At 31.7% G+C, this 16,728-nt stretch overlaps 1 protein-coding gene across 2 annotated transcripts in view; it reads right to left on the bottom strand.

Annotated features, from left to right (window-relative positions):
* Positions 1–16,728, bottom strand: part of MS3_00003622 (uncharacterized protein) — a 32,304-nt gene that overhangs the window by 4,054 nt on the left and 11,522 nt on the right. For both annotated transcript variants that reach the window (XM_051211466.1, XM_051211467.1), the window contains exons 6-8: positions 11,178–11,367; positions 7,850–7,890; positions 5,354–5,521 (exon numbers count right to left, since the gene is read on the bottom strand). In XM_051211466.1, the coding sequence (XP_051071529.1) occupies positions 5,354–5,521; positions 7,850–7,890; positions 11,178–11,367 (399 nt within the window). The remainder of the gene's footprint in view (positions 1–5,353; positions 5,522–7,849; positions 7,891–11,177; positions 11,368–16,728) is intronic.

Here is a 16,728-nt window from a genome sequence, read left to right as displayed (position 1 = left end):
CAATGAAACCTGTGAAAAACATACGATCCTGATTTGAATAGTGTTCTAAAATAACAATCGATATCAATGTAATATTATTGTTACTTCAATTAGTATTCAAAATGATACTATTTTTTAATTATATGTGAGAAATGTTTTGGAAATGGTATTTACTTTAATATCATCCTCACTAATTAAATTCACCTGATGTTGTTTTATTTGTATCTTCGATCGTTATTTAGGATTGCAATTGATCAGTCTCATGTTGGAGTATTTGAATCCTGCGCGGATTGCCTCGACATAGCCTTAAGTCACGAGCTTTTTAAGCAGAGATGGATAGTGGCTAGCAGTGGATTGCAGGACGCGCGTTTCGTCCTATTTGGGACTTGTCAGCTGCATGTACCTGCATGAGTCTCGGAGTTAACATCAACTCTGGGATGCGAGTACATCCAGCTGACGAGTCTCAAATAGGACGAAACGCGCGTCCCGGATTTCAGTGCCAACCACTATCCATCTTTGCCTAAAGATCCTCACTAGTTTTTGTCTACCTACATGGAAGTAAATAAAATAAATTGTTTAGTTGTAATTTTTTTCTATTTCCAAGTTTGTCAGTTTATATGAAGCCAGCAGTTACATCGAGTGTTGAATAAGGTCAGTTAATGATTACATTCAGCTTAGATATAACATTTTTTGTGATTTGGGAAAAAAAACCGAAATTTCCCTCTACTTTATTTATTTGTAAAATTAGTTCAAGTAATTTGACTTATAAAAATATTCTACAAAGAATTATAGCAGCTCACATGCAATTGAGTTTATTCACATTTAATATGGTTAAGCACTTTTGTTAACCCATTTAACGGACAGAGTCATTCGTACAATAAAAACTTAAATCATTATACCTTTATTATTGTTGCACTTATATGAATATGTATGTTTGAGCATTGCTTACAGCCTACGCATATACTCATTGTGCTAGCTTTACTATTAGTGGCTTAACTGATTCGATCATTCATTCATGTCACTATGTATATACATGTACATTTTATTCCTGCTCACTTGCTCGCTCATTCGACTCTCACGTTCACTCGCTTGCCCTCTTGCTTTTCGGCACTACTCTTTCATGCTCGCTTAGCGTACCTGTAATTTTGGTGATCTCTGCGTGGTGTAATAATAAACTTAGTCAACACTACGGATTCGCCTTCTGATTAATACACCGTTGGGACGTTATCTAGTGACGGTTATCAGGACGAACAGTATACGAAGTTTAAGGATTACACTGAATATCGACCGCCACAGAATATTCTTGGTTAGCAAATCAACTGTTTAGATATTAAGGTATTATCCTTCCACAAAACGAATGAAAACTTTTTTCTGAAATAAAAATAAACTAATCGGTTATTTAAAACAGTTTTATGTCGTATTACATAAAATGAAGCATATGACAAACTCTTTGGAATTATTTAATTAATATCTTAACAGGATTAGTTTTATCAAAAGTGATTTACATTAATATAAAAAAATACATATGTTTCATAACATTTTACTTTCACAAATCATAAAGATACTGGGATCTATGAATACAAGATTAAATCAACTAACTATTATTGGCTTTCATCTCGTTTAGGATCCTAAATATATATCCATTACAAAACAGATTTAAACTAAAACAAAATAGCCGTTCGCTATCATCTGGTTAGCATAAATATGTTTAGTTGTGATCCCCTTATAATGAAAATTAATCTCGAGATGAACAATTTCAACAAGCTCCGTATTCTAACATTCAAATTTTTAGAAAATTCTTTTTCTATGTAATCATTTACCTGACTTCTTAAATCCGAATGCTTTTACTTGAAATTTTCATCTGTTCTGTGAATCCATGTTTCAAGAAATTACAGTTATTTAATTCGTCTTATATGACAGGCTAGACAGAATATACACCTTATATACCACAGAATTTCTAAGTATTATTATTATTATTATTATTATTATTATTATTATTATTATTATTATTATTATTATACTAACTCCTACTGTTATTTGCAAGAAAACAATGGAAATTAGTAAGAATAATAACCAATGGTTTTGAAATACACATCATGCTAAATTACATCGTGTTTGCTTATGATAGACACACTAAAGATACAAATAAATCAGTTTCTTTCTTTCCATATTATTAATTTTGGTTCATTTACATGTTCCAATTTTCGGACATCATTTTAGTACTAAGTTTATATTCGATTGTGTCCGAAAGCTAATACTCTAGTCATAAAAAGCAGAATAAATATATACATGTCTTAGGTTATTTATGACACTTACTTGCATACAAGTAAAAAAATATATTGATACTATAAAATCACGTATTATCAGATAGGTAGAATGTATTATAAAGATTGACATGGAGTAGAATAGCTGGTACATGTTTCATATTACACTTATATATTGGATAATGTAATGTATATTCATTGTTAGATTAAAAAAGGTATAACAATCTGTGACGGAATTTTGAAGAGTAACTGTCTATTTTTATATCGAACTGATTTACTGGCTAATTAGGGTTTTTATCAAAAAATGGGTTTTCAAACAAGACCAGGAACTGGCAGCTCTGTTAAACAGATACTGTTTAACAAAAATAATAAAACATTTCCGAATTCCAGAAGTTATATTTTCTGACATGCACCGATTAGTCAAATTACGAAGTACACTTAGTTGGTGTAAACAGTATACGGTTCTTGTACCTGTTTAATGATGGTGTACTTTATGAGCTGCATGATTTTGGTGTAAAGTTTCCATTGTTGTTCTGAATAAGCTCTCACTCGACCAGTTGTGTTCGAGTAGAGAGACTTTACAAGGTTAATATACTTCTTTGGTACTTCCTTCAGTGGCAAACACTGCCATGGAACCTCACGATCAACAGAGTCGAATGCCGCCTTAAGGTCAAGAAATACTACGATTGTGGGGCGTTTGGATGTGTGTCCATGTTCTGGGATCTAACTGTTTTTCTAGTTGTCCCTGAAAAACTTTTTCGCCGACGTACTTTTAGAGATAACACTCTCCTCATCTAAATTTCCAGGGGTTGAACTTCTACCAGGAGATTCACTTGTTGACTTGGAATATGCCGATGACATAGTTTTATTTGGTGAAGACGCTGACAAAATGCAGAGTCTTCTGACCACTCTAAGCAACAGTGCAAGCATTTTCGGCATGCGATTCTCTCCCTCGAAATGCAAAATGTTGCTTCAGGATTGCGTTGCATTGACACCCGAACTAGTGATAGGGAGTGAAGTAGTTGAGCGTGTCGATCGCTTCACTTATATTGGAAGTCTCATCAGCCCTTGTGGTCTGGTGTGTGACGAAATCTCAGCACGGATACAGAAGGCTCGACTAGCTTCTGCCAACTTGCGTCATTTATGGCGTAGGTGAGATATCTGTCTATCAACCAAAGGACGTGTTTACTGCGCAGCAGTTCGTTCCGTCCTATTTTATGGCAGTGGAACATGGCCGGTAAGAGTAGAGGATATCCGTAGGCTACTAGTATTTGATCATAGGTGTCTTCGAAATATTGCTCGTATTTCCTGGGACCATCGAGTAAGTAACGCAGTTGTTAGGAAACGGGTACTAGGTAAGGATGGCAAGTCAATTGATGATGTAGTGAAACTTCATCAGTTGAGATGGCTGGGACACGTGTTACGTATGCCCAACGACCGACTGCCTCGACGTGCGATGTTTTATGATGTAGAAGTAGGTTGGAAGAAAGCTAGGGGTGGCCAGACCACAACATGGCACAAATCCATGAAGTCACTGACAAGTGGACTGAATCATGTTGGTAGGTGTAGACTACCTGGTTGGGGACCGCGAGATGATAGCAACCGATGGTTAGAGACCCTGATTGACATGGCTCAAAATCGTTTGCAATGGCGCTGGTGCATCTACTCTTTGTGTTCTCCCAAATTTTGATCTCCTTGTTCCTCCTTGTCGCTTTTTTTCTCTTCCCAAATTTATTTCACTATATTATACTCTTTGAATAACATCTCCAAACACTAATTTTCCCGATTACTGCTTATACTCTTATTGCCTCTACCACTACGGGATTTGAATCGACCACTGCATCTGTGTGCTAATGTGGTGTGGCAACTCGAACTGATGTACGTACGTACGAAGTTCTACGTTGTTACTGACTGACTGACATCATTATTTTAAAGTCTTACTTCTTTAAGATGAATCTTTCTGTTATGAAACTATCCGAAAGTTAACTCAAAACAAATCGCTTATTAAATAGTCTGATAACTAAGCACCTTGAATTGTCTCTTACATACTACCTATATCACTGTTTCTTTCACAGCTTGATAGGTAATGAATAGACGCTCATTCACCAATTAAATAGAAGGCTAAATCAACACGAAAACAAAGCCATATGGATAGATATGATTATTTGTCAAATTGAAAGAATCAATTTTACGAAATCCAGGTGCCAGGAATGCAAAAAACATTATATATGAAAATTATGCTTGAAATAATCTTAATGACCCAAGTTAAAGTGGTTTAAGAGTTTAGTCCAGCAAACTATTTCGAGCTTTTATAGTCAATATTGTTAACTCCCTTTTCAATCAATGTTGAAATCTTATTACGCAAAGCAAAGGTCAAAATTTTAATTACTTACATTAGTGAAATTGTATTTACTTATTTATCATAGTTACCACCCATTAAATCCTCAATATTTTATCACCTTAGTGTCTATGTGTTACACCTAGTTGGTGTATATTTTTTCCCTCTTTCATTCCAATTATATTCTTTACTAAATGTTGAATAGATCAGATGACAGAAGAGTACGCTCATGATAAATACAAGGCCAAAACCAAGATATTTTTATCTTGCAGTGATCACAATATCTTTAGACAGGTGAGCCAAAATTCAAAGGTCCTATTTCTCGACTTTTGATGATTTGAAGTGTAGGGTCGCCATCGTTCAGTGGAGTCACTGACAACTTTTTGAATCTCCATATGGCTTGTTTCAAATGTGAAAGACACTAGAATATTGGGAGTACTTTTAAAAGCCTATATGTTATCATTATTATTATTTGAATGAGTGGTTCGTGAAAATTTGTTCAGGCTGGAATGAGTTAATCCTCCAGGGTTATCAACGGTTCTCAAACTGAACTAATTCAGTGATAAAATATGTCTGAACAAACCAACTATCTATAAATAGACGACAAATAAATTTAATTTGAATTTCATGAATATAAGTAACCTACTTTGCAATTGTTAATTATGTCAGTTTGTTGAAGTGATAGTTTGGTAAGTAGTGAATAAATAAACAAAATATAATTAATTTATTTAACTCAATATTCATACGAATTTACATGTATTAATGAACCTACTTTATATTCAGATTTATCTTTTCCTATACTCATTTCTTCTAATTGATGACAAAGTACACTACGTTCGTGTAACATAAAAGATAAACGACGCTGTAATAAATCTAGCTGACAATCTCTTTCAGATAATTGTAATAATAAATCCTCGACTGATGTTTCTCTATTTTCAATCTAGAAAACAAAAAGAAGTTTGTGAAAATAGTTGATAATACTTATATAAATTTTTTAAATCAAAATAATTTTACAATCACAGTGTTTAAAACTGTAAGAAATTTAACGAGCTGACATTTAAGTATCATCAATATAATTTACTGAAACCGCAGTTCAGTACTTATTGAACAAGATTCAAGTTATCATTATCGAATGAATATAATTAACAAAACGTTTTGTAAGGTGTTTCTGGGTAAACTTAATCTATCACGTCGGTTAATTAGGATACAGAATAAACACACTAATGTTCTGATAAAAGCTCGAATGTATTATTGAAATACAAAAACTAACTAATATGAAAGATAACAAATGAAAAGTATGTTAAGAAACACTTACTAACCAATGAGTACAAGTTGGTCCTTTAGCAACAAAAATTTCTTTGAAAGTTCAAAAACGTTAAAAGATTGTATCTTTTATGTAAATACTGAAAATCAGTTATTATTAAATTTGCATGAATTTGTACTAGAAAGCTAACAGATTACTTAAATTTGATTAATCTAACTCATGAATAAACTCTTCAGTTAGATTCTTATTCAAGCGGTGAGTAGACAAGAACTTCTAGAATCTTATTTCTATTCGAGACACTTTTATTAGTTTTAAAAACAACCAGAGTTTCATATGACAATGACTTGTAATCGTCAGGAAACCAATTGTAATGTACTATTGATCGATCAAATACTTCACTTTTCATAATGTATAGAATTTTGTTTTTGAAATCATAATTCTCCACTTCGATAGCAAAAGAGCTCATAAGTGACCGTCAGTTAGTAGGAATACTTTTCACTATTACACAGTTTACGACTATTTTCATGATTATGAGCTAAGATGGATAGTGGTTAGCAGTGGAATCAAAGAATTGTGTCTAGCCCTATTTGGGACTTGTCAGTTAGAAGTACCTGCATCACACAGTTGATATTCACTCCGGGACTCAAACCCATTACCGTTCGCTTCAAACACCATCGTGTTATCCACGCAGCTACTGAGTCCTGATGGACACTTACTTGTGCAATGGGGAGAAGTTTAAATTCATTTTGTGTTGTTTGTTTGAATCTTCCCTTTGATGTTTAGGTCTGTAATTGATCATTCTCTTATTGGCATATGTGAATCATGTACGGATTGCCTCACTATTACCTTAAGTCGCAGGTGTTACAATACCAAATGTACCTTTATGATTATAATATTGAAATAATCAAAAAAATTGTTTTGCAAAATCTAAATGTATAACAAACTAGCATAAAATGAACTTTGTATTGTCTTGAAATACTTGATGAAATGTGTTTTTAAAATATGAAAAGGAAAGAGTCACAGATTTTCACTACCAAGTTTTGTTCTTACTGATAACCGGTAAACAATTATTCTTGTTATGAAATTAATGTTATTAACCAATAATAACTGAATATTAAATCTGTTTTTCTCGTTTTATTATGTATCATGTAGGAAAGTTGAAGGAGAACTGGTTAAATTATTTATCTTAATATTTCATATTTATTGAAAACGATGAGTTAAAAATGCGTTGTACAACCTGTACAAAACCTGTTATGTGTGTGTGTGTGTGAACATTTACTTCATGCTAATCAGTGCAAGTTGTTAACATTAACTCTGATTTATTCAGAAATCTCATCACTGAATAAAGTAAGCAAATTAAGCATCAACTAGTCTAATTCATTAGCTGGGTGTAAACGTTTTACCTAACTCCAAGTCTAACTTGTTATGATGACAGGTATTAATGTGATCACGAGATTATGACCTTATTGCGACAGTTAGATAAGAAATATAAATTGTAATTCAATGAGCAGAAATAAAATTTTTGGACTAATCAACCATCCACTCACAAATTATTTATGTTACGTAATAAGTAATCAATCTATCAAGCTATACGTTGAATAATAAATATAGATTTTGTTATATCCTAATGAGTAAAAAATTGTATTTCTGAGGTTTCGTGACTTAATATAGGTCATTTCTTCAGAGTAATTAAAAAACGATACCCATAAACTTAAATGCTGGATAGTTTTCTGATAATATATTTGTACATTTTTGTAATTACCTCTGTACTAAAAATTAAGCTTGCTTGGAGAACGGATGAACAACATCTCGTTTGTAATTTCTCAATCGTATACATTCAATGTAAATGAAAAGCGTTGTTCAGTGTTCCTCTTGGCTCTGAATCATTCCCCTTACAATCTATAGTTAGAAGTTATATTATTTAAATAATTTCATACTTCACGAGAAAAACATTTATTTATAACAACGTAAACATTAAACAACAAGTAAAGAAATATTACTAACATTTTGTTTGCATGTACCACACTCAATATTTTCATTTGATGCTAAAATGAATAGAAATGAAACAAATAAGAAGAAACAGTAAACGTTTAAAGTACAAAGCAATAAATTACGTGTAATATGTTATGCTATTATATATATATTGGTTGAGGGTACTCGGAAGATAAATTAACTCCGAAAACTTACTGCAACCAACAATAAGTCATTAAAACTAAAAAAAGAAAATTGTAAATTGATCAATTCTGATTCGATTAACACAAAAATGAGTGCATATGACAACAGCTATTGCGTAATCACAAGTATATATATATATATATAATGCAACGATACACATTTATCGATATGAAACCTTTTAAATTCCCAAAAGCATATTCGCAAATCATCACTAAGACTTATTGAATAAACTTCCATAATTATTTTATATCAATTACCATTATAATCAACAGTGAATAAATTGATTATTTTGTACTAACTGGGACAACCCATTTTAAAAAACTGAAATGGGTAAATTCTAGCCAACAGTTAAGTAGTTCAACATATTAGTTTCCAATCAATCTTATAAATATATTCACTGATGTGTTAGTCTTGAAAACCGTCATTGTTGTACTCAGTTCAATCACTTGAACATATTTCTACTGAAAGAATAAACATTATAAACACGATGTTTTAACAGTTTATTGATATGAATGATATAAATGTTTTCAAAAGCAGACTAAACATTTGTAAACACTTATCACATCACCAGTTGTTAAAAATGAAGAATGCAATCGGTCAGTCGTTGACGTTTGAAATCATAGGTACATGGTGTGACTTTTATTATGAAATTCAGCAATGGATTTTGGATACATCTAGTTGGTTAATGGCAAATGAGATACCACTGTTAGCCTCGATTTAAATACAGTATAGAAAATAAAAATCCCACAACGCTGATGTATGTAACAAGAATTTACATTAAGGTGTTAGGATTGATTTCATTTCGAATCGATATCGGTATTACAAAGATTAGGAACCAATAATTTGGTTATTTTCTAAAAGATAATAATATAGACCAAAAAATAAGAGCTGTTTTCTCCATCAAAATAAGAATTCGGAAAATATTGACCTCTGAACTACAACAGTGCTCAGGTTCATTTCGATAACTTGAAAAGTAAACAAGAATAACGCGGAATTATCTTCTCATTTCATCTGGTTCTCATCAGATGCATATAGTCGGTAATACTTTAAAATCAGAACTTGAGGTAAATTTCAACCTAATTATAAGAATTGGGTTGATGAAACATTGTTAACATGAATATACATCAATATGGTGTAGTAAAAGACTAATAAAATCGAATTGCTTAGTTAAAATATAGCAAATAAATATCATGTTTAAAAAAACGTTCTGAAACATCACCGAGGATAGTGTCAAAAGACTATAGCCCTGAGATTTTAACCAGTTGCACAACGAAATAATCTTGCTGATCCATCATTGATGTTATCTAAAATAACTCATGAGTTTTAACTGAAGTCAAGTAAAATATTCTCACAAATGACCAAAAGATTCTATAAAACAACAGAATGTCTATGTATAGCTAGTCATTTAATTTCACTAGCCTAACAGTTTTCTAACTAATACCAACTTCAAACAATCGATGACTTCCTACAACACAAAAGTAGTTGAATCAAACAGTATTCTAAAATATTATTTGACAGAAAACAAAGTGCATTCGGATCACTCTCTGAACAAAAATACAAGCTAGGAAAGTAGTAGAGAAAACTGGTTTTCAACATAAATAAATCCTATGAAGGTCATTAGTGGTACAGACAGTTAGGTATAATATGTTACTGTCGTTTTTACACCATACGCAGTATAACCAATAATCATAATTGGGATCGATTAAACTACCGTGCACCAATCGACTATTGTGACAGATAAAACAGAAAGCATTTTTCTTCATCAAATATCAGAGAAGTAACAAATAATTCGGTAGTAAATAGGAAACCGCAATTATTCATGCATGGATATGTATAAAATAAACGAATCGTTTTACTAATTGAATAAAAAATATATGAAATACTTTATTATTTCTGCATTCCAGTTGTATATTTCTACTTTGAACAGATTTACAAAATATTAGTTAGATCAGTACACTGTAGCAATTATAAATCAACTATGGCCACAAATATGAATTGAACATCCTTCATTAGGCTGTTAATTTATTAATGACCAGAAAGAATCTCAATGTTGTGTCAGAAAAAAACTATCAACAAGTCATAAGTTTAATTCATGTTTAATAATATCTATTAAGCATAATGTAAAAAAAATAAGCTGAAAAAATCCGCCGAATATATACAGAGCCCTGTCTAAGGAGGCATTTAGTCATTGATTGATATTACTACTGAAAAGTGGCTATTCTATGAGCTTAAGTAGTATGATTTATCAGTTTTTCATCAGAATATGAGCTGATTGAATGCAACAGCTCTAAAGTACTTTGATCTACAAAAGCTTGAAACATGAAAATAATCAATAAAACGACAATTGATAAAACCATGAGTTTGCTTTTTTATACAACAATCGTGGATAGTAATATAGACTATATAATTGAACTCCTTTTCTGTGGGACAGCCATAGATGTAGAAGCATTCAAAACTGTGAAGCACTAGAGAGTTGTTTCATCTTAATGTGAGATTCGTCGGCATCTTGTACTTATAACTTCATTTTGGATCGAAGCCTAGACGTTCACGTCTTATGGTGAACATAGGATATTTGGATGTTGAGTAGCAAACTGAATGATCCATATTTTCAAAGTCAAAGAATTCGTGAAATTATACGACTGTCATCCAGTCCCATTAGTTATGCCTGACTAATTATTAATAACCTTGAATCAACTGGATTAAGCCTTTTCTTAGGAATTATGGAAATTTATTTAGAAGTTAGTCATAAGTTGACACATTACTTGGTTGTATAGATAAGCTCAACTTTGAAACTGTGTTACCCATCAAATGATGTCAGATAAAATGGATCAAGAGCACTTCAGAACTGTCAAATCCTAATTTAAAACGTTTAAGCAGTATGTATTCATCCTCAGAAGCTTCAAGTCTGGTAGTGAGAACGTTATCCTTGAAACCCCTAAACGTCAAATCAAAAATTCGATATTCCCAATTAATAGGAAATTATGGCATCCTTGCTAGTCTTTTAGTATCAACTATCAAATAAGACTAGTCGCTTATCGTAGCATGTATTAAGTTAGTATCTGTGATACTGTAGTATCATGAACAATGAAAGAATCTTCATATTATTACTGATCATGCTTTATACATTACCATTCAATGCATATTTTCTATTGTTTACCTTGTGGTCCATAATTATTTGTACAAGAAATCGGATCAGTGCGTTCATCATGTTGATTATCTCGAATACACCATAGATTAGAAATTTCTTTTCTTAAAAGATCATTTTCTTGCAAAAGTAGAAAATTTTTATGCGATAAAATTTTACACTTTGACCAATGTTTAGTATTCGATTCAAACAGATGGCGAATCTGTCGTAAATGAGAAAAAAAAGAAACCAAAAACATTGTATTCCATTGTGTATATTCAATTGAATAAAAATGGATTCATAATGTATACGAAATACTCAATTCATCACTAAGTAATTTATTTTTCATGTTACCTACCTTTTACTCTCTTTTAATCTTCCACTGTCTCTATGTTCTTTTGAACCAAAATTTAACTCGTAATGCAAAGTACCATTATCAATAGTCTCAAGTGAAATCTATTTGAAATTGTAACTATTGACGCTAAGTACTAACTAAACATAATAGTACTACGTTATTTGTTGTGGATGATTTAATTACGAAGCCTATTGGGCAAGATTGTTAACTATTATTACAAACAGAACCTTTGAATCATTCTTATCTAAAAACAGTAACAGTGATTGATTATATTCAGAGATATTTGTTATCTTCATATGTGTTTACATCCTTATTGACTGTTTTGAGAAATTAATCTTTGACAATTTGAATAACAGATATTTATTTTACAGGTAAATAGAATGGCTGTATGTCAAGACGCGTCTGTTGACTGACTCCAACGAGTTAATTTAATTTAAAATAGGCAGTGACAAAATAATCTAAAACAACAGTGTGAGTCGTCGCCGAAAAAATCCAGATCACACAATACATGACTAATAAAAGTATACATTAGAGTTAAATATTTCCTTCAATTTCCTTAGCTAATCTGTTCCCTACTATAATACGCCGAAAGTAGTGTAGTGAACGAAGACTTGTTGGTGATAATCAAATCATTGTTTTACGTAAAATTACAGAGCGTCTTGGTAAAATATAAAAACTATGGACTAAATACAATATTTGCACATCTTCAGTTGTCGTTTAGATGCCTCACGACTTTGAATTCTGTTGTTACTGCAATTACTTTCTGTTTATATTCTCATCAATTATACCTTCTCGATCATCTACTTCCAGGCATTTCACTTCTGATTGGTGCTACATACTACTTTCATCTGTCAACATAAGTAGCACACACCACAGAAGTATACAACTCACAAAATCTTTGAAACAATTCTAATCATTTGTTGTTACAATGTGCTTATAATCGCCAATAAATCAACTATATTATTTTTTATTGTGAATCTATTTAATTCCTAGACAAATACGTAACTGTCGAGTTTTTTTTACTTACAGTCACTTATTCAAGAAAACTGAGTATGATAGCTTCAAATTTTATGAGCTTAAATTTCATTTTAAAAATACACATAAACAAGTGTAGAAAAGCAGAAAATTATCACTCTACATTTAGTCTACGTTTTGATACTGAACTTATATTTTTTTTGAAAATAGTTTTTGTCTCAGAATAAAATCAGCTGGTGAATCGGTAGAGAATCAATGAGGACTAAAGAGTTATTTCATTATCATTTGTGAAACTTTAGAAGTTCAAACCTACCAGACCATACATTAAAGACTGATTTTAAATGCTCATAAGTGAGTAGTTCAAAATTACAACAAAAGTAGCCGTCTAATGTTCCCATAATCTTCAACGGTTCTTTTGTTGTTGTAAGTCCGTTAAGTAACTTATGCTTATGATTAATTGGTCACTAGAAATCATCTAAATAAACAACTTTTTGACGAATGATTTAAGAATTTACCCAGTAAAATAGTGGGTTTTACAAATACACCGGACAAAACTTAACTCTTTAATCAGTATGTTTAACAATGACACATTACTTCCCTGCTGTTGCTATAATAACATTAAAACCGTACTGATCATAAAGTTATTTGCCATTAATAACGCTAGATCATACAAGACATAATCGTTCCATTCTAGTGCGGCGTAATATAAATAAACTCTAGATAAATAATGAGCTCTTTCACAAAATTACCATTAAGGAATATTGTTTGATTGTCTGATGACACAACCTAATAAATGAGTTGAAACACAATGAATGACAATCTATGATAAGATTATTTTACGAATTATGACAACCTCCTAAGTACCATTTGTATGTATTAAACCTCTAGTTACATGTTGCGAAGGTTATATGTAAAGCGATCAGTAAGAAAATTTGAAAATATACTGGATGAATAAAATAGCTAGTTCATGTCTGCGTAACTTATTTTCATCAGTCAAAGTAATAGTCAATAAAATTCATCTGAACAACATCATTCCCATAAATATTATATGTTAACATGTTATACGTCTAGTGCTTATTCACTGAAAGATTTTTACCTATCCATGTCAGTCAAAGAAAAAATCTATACTTATAAGCAACGGAAACTAATGCATCACACTCTCAGATACATAGGGGTTATTTCTAGAATTCAGCACCTTATCCTGCTACCAGTTATTCGCTTAAATATACTGTTTTTCTCTTAAAAACAACCTAATGGCATGGGAAACAATCTGTCTTTTTTCTACGAAGCAAAAGACGACAAAATCCATGCTTATTTAAACAAACACTATTCATTCTCTGTTTCTCTATCCTGATTTGTCCTTATACTTATGCGTATACATGTGTATGTTTGCGTTCATCACAATTTTGTGTCCTGTTTATTTACCAAACATAGATGGAAAATTTTTTACCATCCCTTTTTTTAAACATTGACTTTCAAGAATTAGTTTAATACTGACAAAAATTTAACTAGAACAACACATGAAAGCAGACAATATTGTTTTTATTTAGATCACCATCAGGCTTTATTTTGGCATGAACAATATGCATGTTACTCTTCACACCACAAAACTGTCAGATGGAGAGTTTGAAACTTAGTACTTCTGCACAAACCAGTTGTTAAGAGAAATTTTTAAGATGTCTTTAATTTCATTATCAAAGTAGGAGACGTAAATGTTTGTAAAAAACTTATGGCTGATATAGATATCGTACCTTTATTCGCCAGTGTTTCACAATTGAGTTTAAATGCAAACAAAATTTAATATTGGCTTCCCTGAACATAGTCTTGCAAAACTGCTTTTCAGGCATAAGACGAATGTCCACTTTCTAGTCGACAATATTTATAATAAACAATTTAACTGAACAGCTACGGCTTCATCTTTGAGCCCGATTTCAGTTACTTTCTTTCTAACCAAACTAGAGAGTGGAACCCTATAGGAAGTGAACGAGAAATTCGATTCACACCTTCATTATATCGACGATATAATTACCATTTTCTATATGAATATCAATAGAGAATTCTTGAGTCAATTCAACAATGTAGATTAGAAGATCACATTCACCTGTGAGAAAGAATTTGACAACACATTTCATGTTCTCAACGTCTTAATAAATCAATGACTTGTTAAGCAAAAGCGTGTATAGAAAGAGATCCTCTGTGTGTCGACGCACGCACTTATTAATCTTACACTCACTCTTTATGAAAAAAATATAGTTAGATGACTTACAAACAGAACAAATATAATCTGTTCAGACGACACCGTAAAGGAGTTAGAGTTCATCAACGATATGTTGGTCAAAATACGACACCCTTAGGTCCTTTTGTAGAAGCACGTGAGTACAGTGAATAAGAAGTTTAATATTTATCAATAGATCAAAAGAAATTCCTCTTTCTAACAATACACTTCTACTTGGATGTAGCTAACGATGTCTTAGATAATAGACTATTGAGAGCGGTTGAACAGAATTTCTATCCAGTTAATCTTCGTCGTCTTCCAGCCGACTACTGATATTTATTCAAACAAGGGACATGTTGTTTGATTTCACTTCTTAGATGTGCATCAACAAGTTCACTTGCTACTGTGGAGAACATTATATTGAGCATAACACTAATAAACTTAGCCAAACAATTAGTGAACATCGCTCTGCATGGTTTAAAAACGGTCAAATAAAGACAAGATATAGCTTTATTTTATTAACAGTCGTCATGTATTTGGTAAAACTAATGCATTCCAAGTAATCACCTTCATAATTGGATTTGATCTCGTCTCCAAAAAAATGCTAGAAGCTGTGGGGATTCTGTTGTGACGTGTTACTGCAGATTTACATGCGCAGCGTATCTATCGATCGGATCAATGACACGTAAAACACGTACGAGCAGCCTAGAGTCCTGATTGGCCCTGTTTCGCTGTCTAGCCCAGCCAGTTGAGTCCAGAACACAAGTCTCAGCCTCTGAGTTATGAATCACTATATTTCAGACATACTCTATTTACATACCAATCAACCAGACCACATCGTACCATAAAATAGAAAACAACATTTGTACAAAATTTGACAAGTGAAATAAATATTGACCAATAGGAAATGTCCATTTAGAGTCCAAGGACACCATTAGACTTAACATGATAATTATTGGTATATTTTTCTGCACATCCTAACAGATTCGAACTAACAATCCCAATAAATTTATTTAGAAGAAATCGATATCTTCTTTGCTTGGATAAGATGATAAACAGTCTAACTAATTTCTTCGTATTCTTTGCTTTACTTCGCCGCCCTTTTGCATATCTTCTTCACTATCTGATTAACTGCATGTTTACTACACCAGTTTGATAATTTTAATTTTCTTCAACTATTTTCTCAAGTTTCGACCTACTTTGCACTCCCAAAAATTTCTTTAATTTTTTATTGTTTCTTTTATTCGCATTACTACCAGTACACTTGTTTTTTTACTAACAATTTATGATGAGGCTATAATTTATAGACGACTTTCGAGCGATGTTTAAGTGACCTTTACACTGCCAATGTCCATCTACTCATCAGGGCTAAATGTGGGTTATAAATCAGTATGATGAATTGAGACTATCATCTACAGTTGATGGTTAGGAATAATATTTAGGGTGTTCATCACAAACTGACACCAGCTAAAATGCCAAGATGATAGTTAGCCAAATGGATGAATAAATTTTCTGCCAAAATCCAAGACCTGTTGTGCTAAACCCGATTATAGTTTCGCCCAATTTATAGTTTTCATTTATTATGTTTATTCATGTAATTTGTCTCAATGTTATCGCTAACTCATTAACTTCCTTGATTGATTTAATATTTTCATATATGCATATAAATATTACGGTTTATAAGAGTAAAACTTAATGAGGATCTAAATGGAAACCATATTGTTCACTTTTATGTGTTATTTTTAATTTAAAAATTTACTTTTTTCTTAACCTGATTTGATCATTTTGAATATCTAATACTTTATATGTATGTAATGAAGACGATTCATTTTTTGATGTTAATATTTTAGGAAGAATGTGATCAGTGACTATCGTAGCATATGAACTTCATGAAAGGATACTTCAATATTACTGCTCAAAATTTTCCACACTTTTAAAAAATTACTTACCTTTTTAGCTTAAATAAAATGTTTTCTTTAAATAAAAAAACAGGCTTTAAAATGCTTCTATTAATCCCTGTAAAATATCTATGCGCAAAT

This window comes from Schistosoma haematobium, chromosome ZW (assembly GCF_000699445.3).
Source record: "Schistosoma haematobium chromosome ZW, whole genome shotgun sequence".
Classification (NCBI taxonomy): Eukaryota; Metazoa; Platyhelminthes; class Trematoda; order Strigeidida; family Schistosomatidae; genus Schistosoma; species Schistosoma haematobium.
The sequence above is the reverse complement of the archived record's forward strand: the minus strand, read 5'-3'. Positions and strand labels throughout refer to the sequence as shown.